A 19,888-nucleotide genomic window follows, 5' to 3' on the forward strand; every position below is an offset into this window, starting at 1 on the left:
CAAAGTCTGCAAAGGAATACAGGTAGGTTAAATGAGTGGACAAAAATTTGGCAGATGGAGTATAATGCGGGAAAATGTGAGTTTGTCCACTTTGGCACAAAGAATAGAAAAGCAGAATATTGTATAAATGGAGAAAGAATGCTGCAGTACAGGGGGATCTGGATGCCCTTATCATAAACTCAGCATGCAGGTACAGCAAGTAATTAGGAAGGTAAACAGAAAGTTGGCCTTTATTGCAAAGGTGATGGATTATAAAAGTAGGAATTCCTTGCTGCACTGTAGAGGGTATTAGTGAGACCACACCTAGAGTGCTGTGTACAGTTTTGGACACCTTTCTTGAGGAGGGACATGCTTGGATTAGAAGTCATTCAGAGAAGATTCACTAGGCTAATTCCAGGGATGAGGGGTTTGTTTTATGAGGAACGTTTGAGCAGGTTGCACCTATACTCATTGGAGGTTAGAAGAATGAGAGGCGATCTTATTGAAACATGAGATTCTAAGGGGGCATGACAGGGTAGATATTAAGATTTTCCATTCGCAGGAGAATCTAGAAGTAAGGTACCACTATTTAAAAATAAGGGGTCTCCCATTTAAGGCTGAGATGAGGGGGAATTTCTTCTCTCAGTGAGTTGTTAATCTTGGGAAATCTCTTCTCCAGAGGGCAGTGGAGGCAGGTTCATTGAATATATTCAAGGCAAAGTTAGGCAGGTTTTTGATTTACAAGGGAGTCAAGGGTTATGGGGGCAGGCAGGAAACTGGAGTAAAGACCACAATCAGATCAGCCATGATCTTATTGAATGAGAGAGCAGGCTCAAGGGGCCAAATGGCCTAGTCCTATTCCTATTTTGTGATCTTATGATAGGAGGAACAATTTGATGCAGTATATTTGGATTTTAAAAGACATTCAATAAGGTGCCAGATGAAAGGTTGTTACACAAGATAGGGCTCTAGGATTGGTGATAATGTATTAGCATTGATAGAGAATTGGTTAACTGACAGTGTTACAATTCAATTAGGGAACAGTAACCTTTTGTTTAAAAGTAGACAACGTTTGAAATCCAGTTATCCACTAGAAGAATAAAGCCACAAGGTTCCACAGTTTTAAACAAACAAAATAAAATTATACAAAGTCAGAAAAGTAAAAAAACAATTTACAATATCTACCTTATGCTCTAACAATCAGAATCAACGTGAGGTAAATATGAATTAACAGGCAAACTGTGGTTGAATACATCACACGGCACATTAAATGACAGATATGACCAAGACAGATCCCATGGATTTCTCAACACCTCGACATCAGTGACTACAGAGTCACAAAATCTCATTAAAACTGGGTCATGAGGGATTTCAATGTTTCACTTTTCAAGACTTAGCCTCCGAGTTCCCTCAAAAGCCACTCTAACTTGGACTGCCTCAACAACTTCTCACCTCCACTCTACCCCACCACACCCCCGCCCCCCCCACCCCCTATGAAGGTCCAATCTCTCCACCTGAGACTGTATTCCATGGGGTTCATGAAGCTGCACCCCCGCCTCTAATTACCGGCACAATTCCAACTCTTCCGCAAACCGCTAGCTTCACTATGCCGGCACCAGCCCTGGGTTCCTCCGAACTCAAGTTTCCCAATTGCATTGAGCTATAAATGACTTCCAGGGCTTCTCTGAGGCCTGTGTGGCAAGGAACCAGTGGCCCTCCGCCACCATTTCAGCTTCCCAGGACTTCTCTGAGCTCTAACTGCCTGGAGCCTGTCAACAGCTCCCAGAGATTCTCTGTGAGCTGCAAGCCACACAATATGCAAACTGCAACCAACAACCTCTCCTAGCCAAAAACCAGAGAACCTTCTTAGGCCCACCCATCTCCATGACAACATAGCCTTACAGGGTTCACTGAATGCTTTTAAATTAATTTGAGCTTTAACTCCCAAACCACAACATCTCTCTGGACTGCACTTCTTTGCAAGCAGTGTAGATATCATGTCTCCAATTGTGAGCCCATTAAGTCAACATGACTCCAACCTTTTAAGTGTAATCAACTCTAAACTGCTTCAGTTTCATTTATCCCATTTTCTCCATTTAAACTTTAATCTTCCCAGAACTAAAGCATTGCCTCTAAAGTAGTAACATGAACCATGAACTAAATATTCGTCACAACAGAAAACAGAGATTAGGAATGAACAGGTCAATTTTCAGTTTGGCAGGCTGTTACTAGTGCTGGGGCCTCAGCTATTTACAATCTATATTGATGACTTAGAGGGACATGGTGCAATGTATCCAAGGTTTCTGAAAATATAAGGTTAGGTAGAAAAATAAACTGCGAGGACACAAGCTGCCTGCAAAGGGATATAGGCCGGTTAAATGAGTGAGCAAGTAGGTGGCAGATGGAACATAATGTGAAGAAATGTGAGGTTATTCACTTTTGTAGGGAGAATAGATAAACTGAATAATTATTAAATAGTGTGAAACTATTAAATGTTGGTGTTCGGAGGAATTTGGGTGCCCTTGAACATGAAATACAAAGTTAACATACAGGAAGAAGCAACAGTTAGGAAGGCAAATCTTCTGTTAACTTTTATTGCGAAGGGATTGGAGTACTGAAGTAAATAAGTCTTGCTGCAACTGTGCAGGGTTCTGGTGAGACCGCATCTGGTCTATTGTGTACATTTTTGGTTATGCTTTGGTTATAAGGAAGGATATACTTGCCTTTGTGGTTGTGCAACAAAAGTCCACTAGATTAACTGATTCCTGGGATGAAAGGATTGTCCTATGAGGAGAGATTGAGCAGAAAGGGCCTATACTCTTCAGCGTTTAGAAGAGTGTATGATAATCCCATTGAAACATGCAAAATTCTGTGAGGGCTTTACAGGGTTTATGCAAACAGGGTATTTCCCCTGGCTGGAAAGTCTAGAACTTTGGGGTATGGACTCAGTTTAAGGAGTCTGTCATTTGCAAGTGAGATGAGGGTGCTGTGGACGCTCATTCATTCAGTGCATTCAAGCGGAGACCGATAGATTTTTGGACACTAAGGGAATCAAGGGATGTGGATGTTGTCTACATGGAATTTTGTAAGGTATTTGACAAGGTCCCACCATGGCAGATTAATCAGAAAAGTAAAAGCCCATGGGATACAGGGGAATGTGGCAAGTTGGATCCAAAATTGGCTCAGCGACAAGAAACAAAGGGAAATGGCAAATGGATATTTTTGCAAATGGAAAGTGGATTTCAGTGGTGTTCCACAGGGCTTAGTGTTGGGTCCTTTGCTGTTTGTTGTATATATTATTGATTTGAACTTAAATGTGGGAGATATGATTGAGAGATTTGTAAATGGCACAAAAATTGGCCGTGTAGTTGATAGTGAAAAGGATCGCTCTTGACTCCAGAATGATATCAATCGTTTGACTGAATGGGCAGAAAAGTTGCAAATGGAATTTAGTACAGAGAAGTGTGAGGTAATGCATTTGGGGAAGGGCAGACAAAGCTAGGAAACACTCAATAAACGGGAGGATATTGAGAGGGGTTGAGGAAGTGAGAGACCTTGGAGTGCATGTCCACAGGTCCCTAAAGGTGAAAGAACAGATGGATAAGGTGGTAAAGAAAGCATATGGAATGCTTTCCTTTATTGGATGAGGTATAGAATATAAAAGCAGAGATGTAATGCTGGAACTGTATAAATCTCGGGTTAGGCCACAACTGGAATTTTGTGTACAGTTCTGGCTGCCAAATTACAGGGAAGACATAACGGCTCTGGAGAGAGTACAGAGGATTGAAAATTGCAGCCATGAGGAAAGATTGGATAGGTTGGGGTTGTTTTCCTTAGAGAGGCGGCTGAGGGGTGACTTAATTGAGGTGTACAAGATTATGAGGGGCCTAGATAGGATAGACAGGAAAGACTTGCTTCCCCTAGCAGAGAGGTCAATTGCCAGAGGGCACATATTTAAGGTGATTGGTGGAAGGATTGGAGGAGACATGAGGAAAAACTTCTTCACCCAGAGGGCGGTGGGTGTCTGGAATTCGCTGCCAGGTTTGGCGGTGGAAGTAGAAACCCTCAACACATTTAAAAGGTACCTAGATCTGCACCTAAAGTGCTGTAACCTGCAAGGCTACAGACCAGGTGCTGAAAGGTGGGATTAGAATGGGCAGCTTTTTTTTTTCTCTCTTCTTTGGCAGATGCATACATGATAGGCTGGATGGCCTGTTTTTTATGCCATAACTTTTCTGAGGTACTATCTGGGAATTGGGCAGAAAAGTGGAATTGAGGTCAATGGTCAATGATCAGTTATAATCTTACTGAATGGCGGAGCAGGCTTGAGGGGCCATGTAATCTACTCCTACTTAAGTTATTATGTACAAACTGCAATTGCTCATAATAGGCCTTGTAGGGCACAAAGAATGTCCCCTGCAGTTTACAGTGGAAATCACCTACATTTTGTCGACAGTCAAAATCAAGTATCATACATCCAGTAATTAACAAGCATGTATTTATCTTTCTGGTAATGTGTGTTTTCCCTAATAATCAATTCCAGTTTCTCTCCTGTCTCCCCTCATGCCCTCTTTAAGCTCATCTCATTAATGAGATCCACATCTTGCTCCTTTGACCCTATTCCCACTAAACTGCTAAATACCCTACTAACCTTCCTGCTCCACATGTTGTTTGACATTTTAAATGGTTCCTTCTACTCAGGTACTAACCATCCCCCTTTCAAAACAACCATAATCACCTCTACTCAAAAAGCCCAACCCTGGCTTCTCTGTCCGTGCAAACTACCACCCCATCTCCAAAATTATTTTCCTCTCCGAAGTCTTTGATCATTTTGGTGCTTTTCAAATCAGTACCCATCCATCCTGCAACCTCACATTCAAATACTCTCCACAGTTTTTTTTTTATTCATTCATTCATGAGATGTGGGCATCACTGACAAGGCCAGCATTTGTTGCCCATCCCTAGTTGCCTTTGAGAACAGTTAAGAGTCAACCACACTGCTGTGAGTCTGGAGTCACATGTAGGCCAGACCAGGTAAGGATGGCAGATTTCCTTCCCTAAAGGAGCAGATGGGCTTTTACAACAATTGATGATAATTTCATGGTCACCACTACAAAGGATAGTTTTCAACTCCAGATTTTTTATATTAATAATTATATCTATTAATTGGATTTCCTGGAGCGCCCTCCCTAACTGTAGGTGCACCTATGCCACAGGGACTGCAGCAGTTCAAGAAGGCCACCTTCTCAAGTGCAATTAAGGATGGGCAATAAATGTTGGCCTAGCCAGCGATGCCCACATCCCATGAATTAATTTTAAAAATAAATTCCAAGAGCTGTTGTGGTGGAATTTGGACACATGTCCCCAGAGCATTAACCTGGGCCTCTGGATTATTAGTCAAGTGACACTACCACTACACCACCATCTCTCCTGACACAGCACTGAATCAGCATTAAAATTTACAAATTATATCTTTTGTGACTCTATCTCCACCTCTCTGCAGCCTTTAGCCTAGTCAAAAACACCACCTTCCTCCAACACCCTTCCTCTGTTATTGAGCTCAATGGGACAGCCCTCACTTATAACCAAAGCACCTCAGGCATGGCTTCTCTTTCTGCCTTTGCACCATTCTCGCCAGATTTTGCCAAGGACCCATTCTACGCCCCCTCCACTTCCACATCTACATGCTTCCTTTGGCAGCGTCATCCAAAGGTGCGGGATCAGGTCTTTAATGGAGGTTGACGAGATACAGCTCTATCACTGCATCAACTCTGCCAATCTTAGCACACCTCTACATTGTCTCCAATCTTCAATGAGCCACAACAGTTTGCAGTTGGGAGGATTGAAGCCATCATTTCAGTCCCTGCCACCAACTCTATAGCCTGGCCAAACGGATCCCATGCCCTCACAGGCACCATCTCAGATTGAGCCAGATGTTAACAGCCTTGACCTGAAGTTGGACTTCCGATCCCAAATGAGAAAATGTTGGCTATACCAGAAAACAGTCATTTGAATGGTATCAGAGAAAGAACAATACATTGGAGTGTCATATGCTGTAAGAGGATGGGATGGTGAAAGAGGTGTTAGAAGACAGGAATGGAAGGAAAACAAAAGGAAGCTTACTTGAAATATGGGTAATTTATTGGGGAACTGAAGAAAGAAGCATAAGACAGCTGATTTGGAGAAAGAGGAATTGAACCAGAGCCTGCTATAACCAGACCACTGAAAATGGCCAGAATTCGTGGTTGTAATGATGGTGATGCTGTCAGCAATCACTGTCATTACTGTGTAAAGCTGCCAGAAACTTGTCTCATCCACACATGTGCAGTTTATACAAAAATTACTATCAGTGGTACCCTGCTCCTGCCCAAGGTTCACTGTTGCAGTCTTCACAGATGCAAACACAAAATGAGTGACGTTACATTGTTTTCAACATCTTACATGTTATCCAGGCTGTAAAAACCATTGAAAAAGTTATGCTTTGTTGAATGAGGTGCAATTGAGTTTTTAAACAGTGTGCTAAATGATAATACTTCTGGATAGCCTCTTTGGTTATGAAAAACTATTTTTATAAGTGTGGAGTTTCAATCCCTCAGAGGAAAATTTTAAAATGTCATGATTTTAAAGCTAAATGCTTTCAAAAAGTTTATAATATTTCAACTTCTACCTTAATCCTATGTGTATACCTCAATCTTGATTTAGCTTTCTGTACATGTCCTAAAATGTGAATTATAAATCTTTTTACTTTCTTTCTGCCTAAGAATTCTTCAATCTGATGGACTGATCAGCCTGCCTGCTACCTGCATTGTTACTTGAGTCTACAGAAGGTAATAGATTTAAAGTCACATCGGAATAGGGAAAATCAATGCAAAATATTTGCAGGTAGCTTTTCTCGAGGTCAGTGGCGAGCATTGTCCCTTTGCTGCTGAGTAGAACATCTGGCCATTGAAGGTGCACCACGCAGGCCTATCAAAACAAGCTCTAGTGTTAGTTTTTGCTCAGGTGGGTTTTTGGATGATACCATTGTGCTGGATTGAGGATGAAGAGTGTTTAGATTGCACTTGTCTGTGCTGCGCTCAACACAATTTTAACTGCAGCAGCTAACTAGGTTTTAATGTAAATTATAGAAATATGCTTTAGTTTTGCACACACTTCAACAAGGATATGCTAATGGGATAAATATTTATTTGATAGGTCCAATAAAAGGTCCAATAGGTCTGGTTCAACGGTATTCTGTTGCTGAGGAAAAGGACACGATGTCAATGGGACACAAATCTCCAAAGGATGGGTTTAGTAAAAAACAAGTTTAGAAACATTTGCTCTAAAATAATGAGAAGACTTTTTCAGTTGACTAAGGCTTAGACAGTAATTCACTTAAGTGTGCTGTAGTAACTCTGTCCTTTCACAAATTTGTTAAGTGAAACATCTTGTGAGTCTTCCTTTACAACACATTTAAACATGCATGCCACAAAGTACTTCAAACACAATTGGACTCCATTTTTAAATGTCTACTACAAACTAACAATGATGCTTCATTGATAGCCCCCTATTTTAATAGAAACATACATTTAAAGCAAACTTTGGATTTACTTAAAACAGGCTAAGAATCTTTAGTCTTAATTTATCAATATACTCTAGATGGCACATTCTGCCACTAGCCATTGTCCACCCTGAATCTCCTGGTCAAAGTCAGATCAGTTAACTATTTTATTGCACAGCACCCATATTTTTTGCCTATGCCTATTAATTCTATATTTGGGTCTAGTAAAGTAATGTAGACTTAGGAGATGACTTGATAGAGGTGTGTAAAATAATGATAGGTCTAAATTCCTGGGGGGGGCGGGGTTGACATTTTATCTATGCAGGAGTAAGATTAGGTGAGATGTTGGCATCTGTTAGCTGGTTCTTCTTTTTCAATGGATAGGTTCAGATTTGACTATCAAACTCGAAGAAATTTCAGGTCATACAGAACTGCATTGTTAGACAGCACAGTCAGTCATGGAATCAAGGATGATTATAGAGAGCTAATGCTTGTGGTCAGCATACTTGTGAAAGGTGATTCCATGTTTAGGGATAATGATGCCGATAGGTGGCATGTAAACTAGAAGCAGACGGGGCTCAAGAATGAAATTTTGGAGCATTGCAGAAATGGCCAAACTCAAACATTAGGAGAAGGCATTGCAAGGCTCGTGTTGGCTACACTGGGACAGATGACAGCAAAATCTCAATTGTGGAACAAGGAGCGGAGGTGGTGGCAGAGAATGGAGTGATCTGGGGGACTGTTTTGGAGACATAAAAGGGAAGTGTGCCATAATCACAAAACCAAGTGTTGTTGATGTTGATGAAAGCTGTCTTGGTGCTTTGGTAGATGGTGGAGATTAGAGCAGGGATTCAAGGGATTTGAGGACTGAGCATCATTTATCTATCTCTCTCAATATAAGTGAAGTATGTGATTCTTGCATTACTTCTTCCATGGAGTAATGGAACTTTGAAATACATTATCAGCTTATGCTGTGTGTGCTGACTCTGTACAGCTTCAACAGACAGCTGAGCTAACTGGTTCTTGGTTGTGGCTGAGATCACGTCCTATTAAAGGTAACAGACTTATCAATTAACATGAACATGGTCTGTGGTCTTCTAGACTAGCTTTGGCTGCCTAAGGGAGCTGAAGAAGAATTATGAAGACTTTCTCCCCTTTTTGGCACTAGGGTCCTTTTTCTGCTTTTTGCATCTCCCAGGAGATTACACGAGGCAGGGCAAGTAGTGAGCATCTCATCATGGCACAGAAATGAAGGACGCCATCTAACCCATTGAACCTGCTCTTTGAAAGAACTATCCGATTAGTCCAGTTCCCGTCCTTTTCCCATAGTTTGCAAATTTTTGCCCTTCAAGTATCTTTCAAATTCCCTTTGGTAGATACTATTGAACATGTCTCCACCATTTTAGGCAGTGCATGTCAGATCATAACAACTCAACGTGCAAAACAATTTCTTCTCAGTTCTGCTCTGATTCTTTTGCCTTAAATCTGCGTCCTTTGACGACCAAACTTCTCATTAAATTCAAATAATGTGGCAGTCCTGACCAAAATCTTCCTCTACCACATAATCTAGTCAAACACTAGTCTACAATAAACAGTACATTTCAGATTACAAAATGAAGTGTTACTTTTTCATGAAGTACAGTTTATTCCTTACAAAAATGCCTAATATGAGCTCCAACATGAAGTTCCCTAAACACCCAATTACACAGATGACCTGTCCCCCATATAGCTCAGACTTTCCACAAAAACTACTCAATTCTAAATTCTACTTTACTTCTCAAGTAAAAGAAACTCCTGTTTTGCCTACACAGACTGCGACAGAAATTCTCAGTTTCAGTGTCACATTTTCCCTTGTTTTCCAGCAAGATTAATCAATAACACCTCCTCCCCCACCACCCCCCAAAACGAGCATTTGCCAAAATCATCCTGCACTTTTTAGGTATCACATGGGCACACAACTGCAGAACAACTTTTGTAATGCAAGAATCACATACTTCATTTATGATTGAGAGAGATAGATATACGATGTGCAATCGTCAAATCTGCTGAATCCCTGCTCTAATCTCTACTGTGTACCAAAGCACCAAGACAGCTTTCATCAACATCACAGCACTTGGTTCTGTGACCATGGCACACTTCCTTTTTATGTCTCCAAAACAGCCCCCCAGATCGCTCCATTCTCTCCACCACCTCCCCTCCTTGTTCCACAACTGAGACCTCGCTGTCATCTGAACCAGTGTAGCCAACACAAGCCTTGCAATGGCTTCGCCAAACATTTGAACTTGGCCCCTTTTGCAATGCTCCAAAATTTCACCCTTGAATCCCATCTGCTTCTAGTTTACATGCCGCCTAATGGCACCATTACCCCTAAACATGGAGTGAACTTTCACAAGTATGCTGACAATAAGCATTAACTCTCTATGATCATCCTTGATTCTGTGTCTGACTGTGCTGTCCAACAGTGCAGTTCTGTATGACCTGAAACTTCTAGTTTGATAGTCAAATCTGAACCTATCCAGTTTGGCTGCCACCAGAAACTTCACATCCACATTCTCAATTCTAACCCCCTAACCAACTGTTCACTCAGCCACAAAGTGAAAATGCACAATCTCACTAATTCATTTGTCTGAGCTATACATCAAATCCCAGATCCTATTCATTAAAGATCAACCTATTCCACTTCAGTAGCAACGTCCACCACCATCCAAGCCTCACTGTCAGTGAAACCCTTATTCATGCCTGTCACTTCCAGGTAGTAGTTCCAAAACACTACTTTTGCCGGTCTCCAGAGTTCCACCTTACAGAATTTGCAACCCCTACCCCCCGCCGCCACCTCAAAAGAACTCCATCACCCACATCATAACCTTCACAGTCATATTGATTGAACATTGTTAGCCAACATACACTGGCACACCATGCACTGATTTTTAAATCTTCATCCTCTTTACAAATCTACAGCCTCATTATACTTCATCTAGACAGTCTATTATACATCATTTTTCCTCATTATAGTTCTGCATTTTGAAATTTTCTTCTAATTTGATACATACATACAGAACCTGTTCAAAAAATTGTCAACCACACCTTCCCTCACCTCCCCTTAAACATTCTAACTCCTGCTTGTCTCTCCTCATTTTTATGAAATGCCTTGAGAGATTAGAATCATGCAGAACACAAGGAGGATGTTTATCCATCATGCCTGCATCAACTCTTTAAAAGAACTCGACATTCATTCCATTCTCCTGGTCGTGCTCCTTAGCCTGATTTTTTTTTCCTTTTCAACTATTTGTCCAATTCCTTATTGTAATTACTAATGAATCTACTTCCACCACCCTGTCGGGCAATGCATTCCAGACCATGACAACTCTTAAAAAAATATCTCTAATCTTTCCACAGGACTGAAGTCTCTCATCCCTGGCACCATTCCTGTAAATCTCTTCTGCACCTTCTCCAAGATCTTGAGATCCTTCCTCAAATGTGGATCCCAAAATTGAACACAATATTCCAGTTGAGGCCTAACCAGTCTTTTACACAGGTTTATCATAACTTCCTTGCTTTTGTACTCCATGTCTCGACTTATAAAGCCAAGGGTCTCATTTTTTTTAATAAACAACCTGATAGCGTGGTCCTGCCACCTTCAAAATTTGAGGTATGGTGCTTAGGGATCTACTAATGTCTCTGCAACTGGTTGCGTGGAGGTGTAAAGAACCAGTGGAGTTGACTTGTCCTCCAGAATTTTCCATCCCTTTGGTGAAGTACTTAGCCTAAGTTAGGCATATTACCAGTAAGGGGAGAGAGTTCAGGGAAACCCCTGTGTTAATGGAAAGAGTCAAGAGGATAAGCCATCAAATGCAACACAGAGAAGCTAAGAGGAAGACAGTTTTATCCAATAGCTTTTGCAAGCAAATATTACAATATATCTGGAGAAGTAGATTCAGTGCTGTTAACAACTGTCCATTGCCAACAACTGGTGAACAATCACCCAATGTCACTTATGGATACAAACATAACTGTTACTACACCCAAAAGTTGCATTAGGAGTTAATATGTATGTCATCACTGCTGACGGAGAGCACAATTAAGCAGCGTTGAATCTGAGGTCCCAACTATTTAGCTCAGCTACAGTGAGTATTTGTTGACAGTACAGATCTGCTTTGATTACAAGTAATTCTTTCCACAGAATTATACTGAACTTTCAATAACTCTTTAAGTCAGCACTATTTTTCCATAAGCAGCTGACCTGCAGTATGAACTTGTTAACAGGCTCCAATTCAAAGAATGTTTTCAGCTATCTTTACTTCATATACCAAAAGCTGTTCATGTCTTAGTGGGATAGAAACAACCCATTAAGCAGAAGGATTTTGTTTGAATAAACGTATTTGACACCAATTTAAAAAGAGGCCCCCAATTACATTTGGCCAGGCTACATTTGATGAGACTACTAAATCCAATTGTCAGAGCACTTTTCTCTCTCCCTTCACAGTTCAGGTACAGGGAGTATAAACCCAAACTAACATTCACTGAGGAAATAAATGGTGTCTGTCTTTCAGACTTGTTAACTGAAATATTTAGCTAACCGACAAAAATGTATTTCTCATGTTTCATATTTTTTAATTGCAGGGAAGGTGTTTACATTCCACCTATCTCAGAAAACCAAGCATTCAGAAGTAATTTAAACATAGGTGGTAAAAACAAAAAACTACTGCGGATCCTGGAAATCCAAAACAAAAACAAAATTACCTGGAAAAAACTCAGCAGGTCTGGCAGCATCAGCGGAGAAGAAAAGAGTTGACATTTCGAGACCTCATGACCCTTCAGCAGAACTGAGTGAAGTTAGGAGAGGGGTGAAATATAAGCTGGTTTAAGGTCGGTGGGGACGGAGGGGGGTGGAGAAGTTGGGGGTGGGGGTGGTTCCCCCCCGCCCCGCCCCCCCCCAACTTCGCCCCCGCCCGACCTTAAACCAGCATATATTTCACCCCTCTCCTAACTTCACTCAGTTCTGCTGAAGGGTCATGAGGACTCGAAACGTCAACTCTTTTCTTCTCCACCGATGCTGCCAGACCTGCTGAGTTTTTCCAGGTAATTTTGTTTTTAACATAGGTGGGTTGACACAATTGCTTTCTCAACCTGCGTTTCCACTGTGATCATATGAAGAACTGCTCATTTCTCCTAACAATGCACAATTATAAGCTCAAGAAAGTACAAGCTGCTTAGCTGACATTTCACTAAAGTACTGAGGGAGTACTACAATGTCTGAGGTGCCTTCTTCCGGATAAGACTAGTAAACCAAGGCTCCATCTGCCCTCTCAGGTGGATGTAAAAGATCCCATGCTATTTATTTCATAGAAAAGCAGGATTGTTCTCACTGATGCAAAAACAAAAATAAAAATACCTGGAAAAACTCAGCAGGTCTGACAGCATCTGCGGAGAGGAACACAGTTAACGTTTCGAGTCCGTATGACTCTTCAACAGAACTAAGGAAAAATAGAAGAGAGGTGAAATATAAGCTGGTTTAAGGGGTGGGAGGGGGTGGGACAAGTAGAGCTGGATAGAGGGCCAGTGATAGGTGGAGATTGCCAAAAGATGTCATAGACAAAAGGACAAAGAGGTGTTGATATCACCACCGTCAACACCTCTTTGTCCTTTTGTCTATGACATCTTTTGGTAATCTCCACCTATCACTGGCCCTCTATCCAGCTCTACTTGTCCCACCCCCCCTTAAACCAGCTTATCTTTCACCTCTCTTCTATTTTTCCTTAGTTCTGTTGAAGAGTCATACGGACTCGAAACGTTAACTGTGTTCCTCTCCGCAGATGCTGTCAGACCTGCTGAGTTTTTCCAGGTATTTTTATTTTTGTTTTTGCTTTGGATTTCCAGCACCCGCAGTTTTTTGCTTTTATCTTACTGCTTTGTTCTCACTGATGTCTTGGCCAATATTTATCCCTTAATTCACATCATAGATTATATGGTCATTATCACATTGCTGTTTATGGGGCCTTATTGTGCACAAGTTGGCTGCTTTATTTCCTCGATTAGAGCAGTAACTACACATTTAAAATGAAGCATCTCGAGATGTTTTGCAACATCAAAGACACAATATAAATGCATCTTGTTGTAGTAATAAAATTTATGCTTCTCTTTCAAAAAAGATTCTTAGCACTTTGAACTAGGAAACCAAGTAGCAAAGCACAAGCATGAAGAGAAAGTTAGATTCTTACTCAAAGATCACAAATTGTACCCCAAAAGCAGTTCTGTAATATGACCTAAGCCCATTGCCACTAATTTTGCTCCATTATGACTGCAACAAGATTCAGTAAGATAACTGTGCCTGCTAAAAGTACATTACTCACCTGTTTGGGTGGATCCTGAAATGGTGGACCCAAGCTTATTTACATGTATGACTACAGCACTAGCACACCAATCACAGACACCAGACAAAACTCTTACTAATGATAACATCAACCGTACAGGCAACCTATGTCTACTTTGGAGGTTGGTAAGCCTTGTGAAACCTGTGACCATCCTGGGCTTCAAATCAGCAGGTGCCTGGCCTTATTCTTCCTCACACTTGCTCCGTGACTTAGCTCGTGCTCCTTGAATCATGCCATCTACATCTATGTATATAGTTGTGCTGATGTTTCTGCACAGTGCTGTAAGGTACAGGTTTGCTCCTATGCACAGTGGCTAATGATTCACTCTCTTAGAGATGGTTGGTAAAAGCACAAAAAGGGAAGATCTGTGATAGGGTGAAAGGTAGGATAGATTAAATGACAAAAGGTTTCAATAGTGCAAGACCAAAGTATGTGGCAATGGGACAAGTAAAGAAACAAAAATGTATCTAGAGGAGGTCTGAATGACAGGATCCTGAATAGCTGCCATCCAAAAGCAAAGAAATCACAGACCTTCCAGTTTGTTCTTCTTCCCACCCTCCCTCCTTTCACTTCCTCACACCTCTAACTTTCCCCAGTTCTGATGAAAGGTCACAGGCCTGTTTCTCTCCACAGATGCTATCCAACCTGCTGAGTAAATCCAGCCTTTTTTGTGTTTATGTAAAAACAGATTATTTGGCTATTTATCTCGTTACTGTTTCTGGGATCTTGCTGTGTGTAAATTGGTTACATATTTCCCTACATTACAACAGTGGTTAAACGTCAATGGTACTTCACTGGCCGTAAGAGAAATGAACTGTATAAAATGTGAGTTCTTGCTTTCAGTTTCTGACAGGTAAACAATATTCAAACATCATTAAAGTAACAAAAACTGAATTTTAAGCATCAGAACAGCATAGAAGTTGCAGAGTTCAACTCAGTAGCAGTACATTCATGTTCAACTTCAAGGTAACTATTTGGCCTAGGTGAGGTTAGCTCCCACAGTCAACAATTCAAAGCAACACTGACATGCTTTCAAATAGTACATCTGTCACTTGGATGATGGCGACAAAAATTCACATATCCTTCCTCATCAGGTGGGGCTAGCTGAAATATCAGACAATTCCCTTCCCTCAGCATTGACCTGGTTCACCTTCTTACTAAATTTACATGTTATTGTTGGCAAGGGTCATGTTAGACTGAAGCCCATCTCCCTACTCCTTTGGTTCAAGCAGTTGTTAGCGATCCCACAGCAATAACCTTCCTTCTGTCATAAGGTGTCAGAAGTGGGGACGTTCGCTGATGACTACACAATGTTCAGCACCACTCACGACTCCTCAGATACTGAAGCAGCCCATGTCCAAATGCAGTAAGATCTGGAGAATATCCAGGTTTGGGCTGCCACGTGGCAAGTAACACTCACTCTACACAAGTGTCAGGCAATGACCATCTCCAACAAGAGAGAATCTAACCATCACCCTTTGACATTCAATGGCATTACCATTGCTGAATCCCCCACTGTCAACATCCTGGGGTTAACATTGACCTGAAACTGAACTGGACTAGCCATATAAACACTGTGGCTACAAGAGCAGGTCAGAGGCTAAGAATCCTGTGGCGAGTAACTTACCTCCTGACTCTCCAAAACCTGTCCACCATCTACAAGGCACAAGTCAGGAGTGTGATGGAATACCTCCCACTTGCCTGGCTGAGTGCAGCTCCCACAACACTCAAGAAGCTTGACACCGTCCAAGACATAGCAGCTCACTTGATCGGCACCCTATCCACAAATATTTGCTCCCTCCACCACCGATGCACAGTAGCAGCAGTGTGTACCATTTACAAGATGCACTGCAGGGCTTCACCAAGGCACCTTAGACAGTACCTTCTAAATCCACGACCACCACCATCTAGGAGGCTAAGAGCAGCAGATGCATGGGAACACCATCACCTGGAAGTTCCCCTCCAAGCCATGCGCCATCCTGACTTGGAAATATACCTCCATTCCTTCACTGTCACTAGGTCAAAATACTGGAACTCCCTTCCTAATAGCACTATGGATGTGCCTATACCACATGGACTGCAACGGTTCAAGAGGCAGCTTACCTCCACCTTCTCAAGGGCACCTAGGGATGGGTAATAAATATGGGCCGAGCCAGCAACACCACGCCCCATGAATGAATTTTTAAAAACTATTTTAAGAGCAGGGGACTCTCCCGATTTTCTGTCCAACATTGCTTCCTCAACCAATCCTCTGCAAACTTTTTATATCAGGTCACTGCCAAATGTGGGATCTTGCTGTGTACCATATAGTTGACACATTTATTTCAACAGGAGGAGGCCATTTAGTCCCTTGAGCTTGTTCCACCATTCAATGAGATCATGGCTGATTTGCAACCTAACTCCACTCACCCACCTTTGCCCCACATCCCTTAACACAAAATAACAAAAATCTATCAATCTCAGTTTTAAATTTAACAACTAATCGAGCATCAGCTGTCATTTGCGGAAGAGTGCGCCAAACTTCTATTATCCTGTGCATGTAGAAGTGTTTCCTAATTTCACTCCTGAAAGGTTTGGCTCTAACTTTTAAATTCTGCCCCCGAAATCCCAAACACCCCAAGCAATGGAAACAGTTTTCCTCTACGCTATCTGTTCTCCTTAATATCTTGAATACTTTGATCAAAATACCCCTTAATCTTCTAAATTTCAAGGAATACAATCCTAGTTTGTGTTATCCCTCCTCTTAAGTTACTCCCAGGAGTCCAGGTTTCATTACGGCAAATCTACACTGCACTCCCTCCAAGGCCAATATATCTTTTCTATGGTATGGTGCCCAGAACAGCTCACAATTCTCCAGGCATGGTCTAACCAGGGCTTTGTATAGCTGAAGCATGACTTATACCCCTTTGAATTCTATTTGTCTAAATATAAAGGCTAGTATTCCATTAGCCTTTTTGATTACTTTCTGTAGCTGTTCATTATGTTTTAATGATCCATGTAATTGGGCTCCCCCAAGTCTCCTTGGACTTCCACTGTTTCCAGCTTTTCACCATTTTGTAAGTACCCTTTTCTGTTCTTTTTAGGTCCAAAGTAGACAACATTTACTTACACACAGGTCCATTTGCCAAAACTTTACCCATTCACTTAATCTATCAACGTCTCTTTGTGATGTTACACTTCCATCTGCACTGCTTATAATGTCACCTATCCTTTTGATGATCAACAAAATTGGATATGTGGCTTTCTATCTCATCATCTAAGTCATTAATATGGTGAATAAGTGAGGCTCCAACACAGATACATGCAGGGCACCACTAATCACGTCCTGCCAATTAGAGTACCTGCCTATTGTCCCTATTCTCTGTCTCCTACTGCGCAGCCAATTTCCTAACCAGGTCCATAATTTATCTTCAATCCAATGAACTTCATCTTTAGCTAACTGTATCTTATGAGGGACTTTTATCAAATGCCTTCTGAAAGTCTATATAAATTACATCCATGGACATTCCTCTGTCCATTACTTTAGTCACATCTTCAAAAATTTCAATCAGATTTGTCAGGTATGACATACCCTTTACAAATCCATATTGGCTCTCTGATCAACTGAAAACTTTCAAGCTTTTCAGTCGCCCTCTCCTTAAATATAGACTCTAGTAATTTCCTAACAACAGACTGGTCTACAATTCTCTAGTTTCACTCATCTTTCTTAAATTTCAACCAAATTGCACACAGTAAGGGTCCCAAAAACAGCAACGTGATACAGATTATCTGCCTATTTAGTCATGCCGGTTGAGAGATAAATATTGGCCAGGACATCGGGGATAAACTACCCCGTTCTTCCCCGAAATACTGTCATGGGATCTGTCTTAGCCCAAGGGGCTGACAGGGCCTCGGTTTAACATCTCATCTGAAAGACACACATCGAACAGTGCAACACATGCTCAGTGCTGCACAGGGGTGCCATCCTAGATTTTGTGCTCAAGTCTCTGATATGGAATTTGAACCCACAATTCCCTCATTTAAGGTGAGAATGCAAAAATCGAAAGTCATGGACAGTGCTCACATCTTCAGATTCTTAATTAAGCGTACCACCCTGTCCACTAATGCTAATCTGCCAGGAATTATCCTGTCCCCCTCTGTCATCTCCAAACTATCCGTTGACAAGTCAAAAATATGACATCCAAACAGTGAAACTCAACTTTCCTAACCAAGCAAAATTTGTCACCTCTCTGACATATTACAATCAGAGATAAAAAATAAAGGAAATGATCAGGAAAATTGTATATTGTACAATTGTAGATAACGTAAAGGCCAGTAAGCTGCCCAATTTGTAACTGTGTGTTTTGTTCCCCTTCCCTTTGTTCTGTCCTTTTCCATATTGTGTTCATTTGTAAGTTTTTCAGTTCCGAGGAAGGGTTGTATTTGAATCATTAATTTACATGTACTTGCCACAAATGCCAGCTGACCTGTGCATTTACAGCATGTTTTTGTTCGGATAAAGTTTTTAAATAACTGCTTCACATTCTTTTCTCCCCATTTGTCCTGAAATAAAAACACTAAGTTTGAAAATAGTTGTTCCTCATCGGCATAAATTTAGGGAAAGTGCCCTTATTTAGGCAAGATTACCAACTTCCAGGCTATATGCCTCAGTCATATAATTCAACCTGCTACATGGTTTGGCACAATGAGCTCACTGGGGGTTCATCTCGCTCTTGCCATTACCTCTTTGGGGGGGGGTGCAGAAGGAAACAATTTCAAAATCTGTTTTGGCAATTATTGGTAAAATGAAGATAGCGGCCATCACACAATTTCTGTTTTTTCAAACTCCTTATGAATTCATTTACAGTATTATTTAACATACCCCAATCAATACTGAAATATCATAAAATATCATGCAAATGTTCCATGCATCTTTCACAATCAACTATGTTTTTCCATTTAATCCTTTCTCTGCATTGTCTGCATTGTTTACACGCTCCACCAACAAGGAACCTGAAACATGCTGTGATTTTACGACCAATATTTCAATTGGGTATTTACGATGACAGTTGGTTTTAATTTGACAGAGGCTTTAAACTGATAATGTATTAAAGATAAAGTTCCATATTCCATTTGAAGCACTGGGTTTTCATATGAAACATTTAATCTCAGATTAGATGTTCCTTACCCTCACGAATGATTTATGGCGCTGAATGATTTTATTAGTGGAAAAAGAACTTGACCAAAATCTAACTGGACTGCAACGATATGATTTCTAACTCCGACCTTTTGCAAACAAAAGGCCCACATCTACCAGTGTTAACGTTGCCCGAATCCTTCTCCAACAAAAAGCCTGGAGGACATCGCGCACCTTACGATCGTCAACTTCAAAGCAACCATTTGTACACATAGACCCGACAGGCCAGTAATTCGCGGAGTACATTTTTTTTCCCCACAGGACTTACCAACATCTTGATCGAATGGATTGGCAGCAAAGAGCGGCATCTCCGAAGCGTGTTTCTGTGTGGATGTGTGTGTGTGTGCGTGCCTTCTCGCAGTCCGACTCGCCAGTGGCAGTGGCTTTCCAGTCCGTCTGAGCGCACCGATGTCTCACACCCACCTCCTGACTCACTTTGCTGCCGGAACTCGCCCCACATCCGAGACTGGAGCGAGATCAATGGCAGCTTCAGCCCAGCGAAGCGCCCTCCGGGCCGCGTTCTGTGGCTGGCACGAGCTACCGGGCCGCGTTCTCTCCCCTCTGGCTCCAAAGCCTGGTTGTGTGGGGCTGCCGAGAGCCGCTCTGTCTCACGTGGAAACACAGCATGTTGGGAAATCAGGGCGCCTGCACCACTGCCTGAGAAGCAGCGAGACGGACAAAGCAGTAGTCATGATAAATTATTGAGCTAGACATTGGGGCAACGCCAGAAAATAAAAAAAATACCTTATTATATTGATATCGCTAAGCCTGCATCCACAAAGAAAAATTCAATGAGCTGAACTGTATTTCATTTTATTGTAA

The 19,888-nt window shown here is 41.5% G+C and overlaps 1 protein-coding gene across 1 annotated transcript in view; it reads right to left on the bottom strand.

Moving 5' to 3' along the window:
• The window catches only part of LOC144678650 (signal transducing adapter molecule 1-like), an 83,030-nt gene extending 63,359 nt beyond the window's left edge, over positions 1–19,671 (bottom strand). Inside the window, exon 1 of the mRNA XM_078538402.1 lies at positions 19,335–19,671. Coding sequence (XP_078394528.1) covers positions 19,335–19,374 — 40 coding nt within the window. The 5' untranslated portion in view covers positions 19,375–19,671. The remainder of the gene's footprint in view (positions 1–19,334) is intronic.
• Positions 19,672–19,888: the final 217 nt, after the last annotated feature.

Source organism: Cetorhinus maximus, chromosome 3 (genome assembly GCF_964194155.1).
Source record: "Cetorhinus maximus chromosome 3, sCetMax3.hap1.1, whole genome shotgun sequence".
NCBI lineage: Eukaryota > Metazoa > Chordata > Chondrichthyes > Lamniformes > Cetorhinidae > Cetorhinus > Cetorhinus maximus.